The sequence below is a fragment of the Salvelinus sp. IW2-2015 genome, unplaced genomic scaffold, assembly GCF_002910315.2.
Source record: "Salvelinus sp. IW2-2015 unplaced genomic scaffold, ASM291031v2 Un_scaffold12244, whole genome shotgun sequence".
NCBI lineage: Eukaryota > Metazoa > Chordata > Actinopteri > Salmoniformes > Salmonidae > Salvelinus > Salvelinus sp. IW2-2015.
In genome coordinates, this window is record NW_019953500.1 from 1 (window position 1) to 2,437 (window position 2,437).

General features: G+C 56.7%; 1 protein-coding gene across 1 annotated transcript; it reads left to right on the forward strand.

The window, feature by feature from the left end:
* The first annotated feature begins 6 nt into the window (after positions 1 to 6).
* LOC112080149 (zinc finger CCCH domain-containing protein 13-like) lies at positions 7 to 1,062 on the forward strand. The gene is made up of 2 exons (XM_024145914.1): positions 7 to 517; positions 629 to 1,062. The coding sequence occupies exons 1-2, from the start codon at positions 85 to 87 to the stop codon at positions 1,060 to 1,062; spliced, it is 867 nt and encodes a 288-aa protein (XP_024001682.1). The 5' UTR covers positions 7 to 84.
* The last annotated feature ends 1,375 nt before the right edge of the window (positions 1,063 to 2,437 follow it).

Here is a 2,437-nt window from a genome sequence, read left to right on the forward strand (position 1 = left end):
CCCCCCACAGTCCCCACTGAGAGGACTCCGACCGAAGCTCTTCCCAGGAGAGGAGGTCCGAGGGGGGGCAAGGAGAGGGAGAGGATGGAGAGGCCTGTTCCCCTGCCCATCGCCCCTCTGCTGTCCCAGGACCCTCCTATGTTACTACCGACCCTGCCCCCCCAGCCCCTCATGTCCCAGCCCCTGCTGAGGAAGCCTCCTCCGGAGCAGAAGAGGAGCAGCAGTATGGGAAGCAACCAAAGCAGGGCCTCATCCAGACGTCTCCGCTCTCCCTCCAACGAGTCAGCCCACAGAGAGGACCCTCAGCAGGGCCAAGGACCAGGCCGACCCAGGAGAGGACACCAGCTCCAGGGGGGCAACTCCCGAGACCGGGAACGAGAAAGGGAGCGAGACAGGGAGCGTGGTGAGAGAGAGAGGGGACCAGTGGTCACAGAGCCTCCGGTGGCGAGGGGAGAGGAGCGGAAGTCACGCATCGACCAGCTGAGGAGAGGAGAGCCCAGTCGCAGCACCTCCTCAGGTACGCGAGACACATACTTTTAACAGGTTTAGTTGAAAACAGTGAAGCTCCTTACTAGTTTGATTGATATTATATCTGTTTTATTACATTTCTGCTGGTTTTCCTTCCCAGACCGGCAGGACTCTCGCAGCCACAGCTCCAGACGTAGCTCCCCTGAGTCAGAGCGTCAGGTGCAGTCGCGGGCCGGGTCCTACGACGGCCGAGAGCGTGAGAGGGAGAGAGAGAGGGAGCGGGAACAGTTTGAGAGGGAGCGTGAGCGCAAGGACCTCCGACAGCAACAGGGGCCTCCGGGGCCACTACCTCCTCTCCAGCAGCAGGGGCAGCAGAGAGACTGGGAGCCCGAGGGGCCACGGGAGTGGGGTGGGAGGGGCCGTGAACCCCTCCTCATGCGTGGAGGCAACAGAGAGCAAATGAGAGAGCGTGATCTCCGTGACATGCGGGGTGAGAGAGAGCGGCTTCTGCCCGAGGGTCTCCTGCAGCAGCACGAACGAGAGCGGGAAAGGGAGCGCGGTAACTGCAGACTAGACAGGGTGCCAGGTGTGTGATATTGGGCAAGTTTTGAGCTGGTTCGAGGAGCCATTGGACAAGAATTTCTCATGACCTGGCAACCCGCTGGCAAACCATAAGGACTGTGTAGTCCTGTTCTCAGCCAGAAGGACTGTGTAGTCCTGTTCTCAGCCAGAAGGACTGTGTAGTCCTGTTCTCAGTATTGTACCTGGCGTCTTCTCTTCTTCCTGGCCATCTCTCTCTCTCTGGGCGCTGTCCGCCAAGATCTCATCCAACTCGTCATCACTGATGGTGGCGTACTCCTCCCCGCCCAGACACCACCGACACAGCGTCATCCGCCTTCGCTTCATCTTCGTCTGAGGACAAACAAATAAACTCACTCATTAACCTGCTACCATATCAACACAAACATAGACAAACAGATATGGGACAAGGCTGTTGTTGCCAGCTCCCATGGTCACTGTCACACCAACTGTTCTGGGATCAGGCTAGTAGTTTGTGATTCTAGATGATCCTTACCGTCAACGCTGTCCTGTTTCTCTGCTTCCTGTATCTCTCCTCCCACAGGGTGATGGCTGTTGCCTGGTTTGTCCTGGTCCGTGCCGCCGTGTCCCAAGGCTCGTGGGGGAGCAGGAGAGAGAACTCAGCCCTGTCCGGCCCCCTGATATCTGGTCTCATGTGATCTGGCCTTATGTCCGGTCTATATCTGGCCCACCTCTCATATCCCTCGAATGTCTCCCCTAATATCAGGTCTCATGTCCCCTCGAATGTCTCCCCTAATATCAGGTCTCATGTCCCCTCGAATGTCTCCCATATATCAGGTCTCATGTCCCCTCGAATGTCTCCCTCATATCAGGTCTCATCCCCTCGAATGTCACCCCTCATATCCCTCGAATGTCTCCCCTAATATCAGGTCTCATGTCTCCCCTCATATCAGGTCTCATGTCCCCTCGAATGTCTCCCCTCATATCGGGTCTCATATCCCCTGAATATCTCCCCTAATATCAGGTCTCATGTCTCCCCTCATATCAGGTCTCATATCTCCTCTCATGTCTCCTCTCATGTCTCCTCTCATATCTCCTCTCATGTCCCCTCGAATGTCTCCCTCATATCGGGTCTCATATCCCCTCGAATGTCTCCCCTAATATCAGGTCTCATGTCTCCTCTCATATCTCCTCTCATATCCCTCGAATGTCTCCCCTCATATCAGGTCTATCTCCTCGCATGTCCCCTCTTAATCTGGTCTGTCTCCCCTCATATCTGGTCTGTCTCCCCTCATATCTGGTCTGTCTCCCCTCATGTCCATCCTGTTCTTGGGTCCCCATGTGGCGGCAGGTCATCAGTAGCATCCTCTCCGCTCCCGGTCGTTGCCATGGTCGCCACCACGGCCAACGCCCCTGTTGCCGCCGCGCT

Excerpts from the sequence above, each read along its gene's own strand:
- LOC112080149 (XM_024145914.1), top strand. The coding sequence starts at position 85 with ATGGAGAGGCCTGTTCCCCTGCCCATCGCCCCTCTGCTGTCCCAGGAC. Across the intron at positions 518-628 it reads CAGTCGCAGCACCTCCTCAG|ACCGGCAGGACTCTCGCAGC; the intron begins GTACGCGAGACA and ends TTTCCTTCCCAG.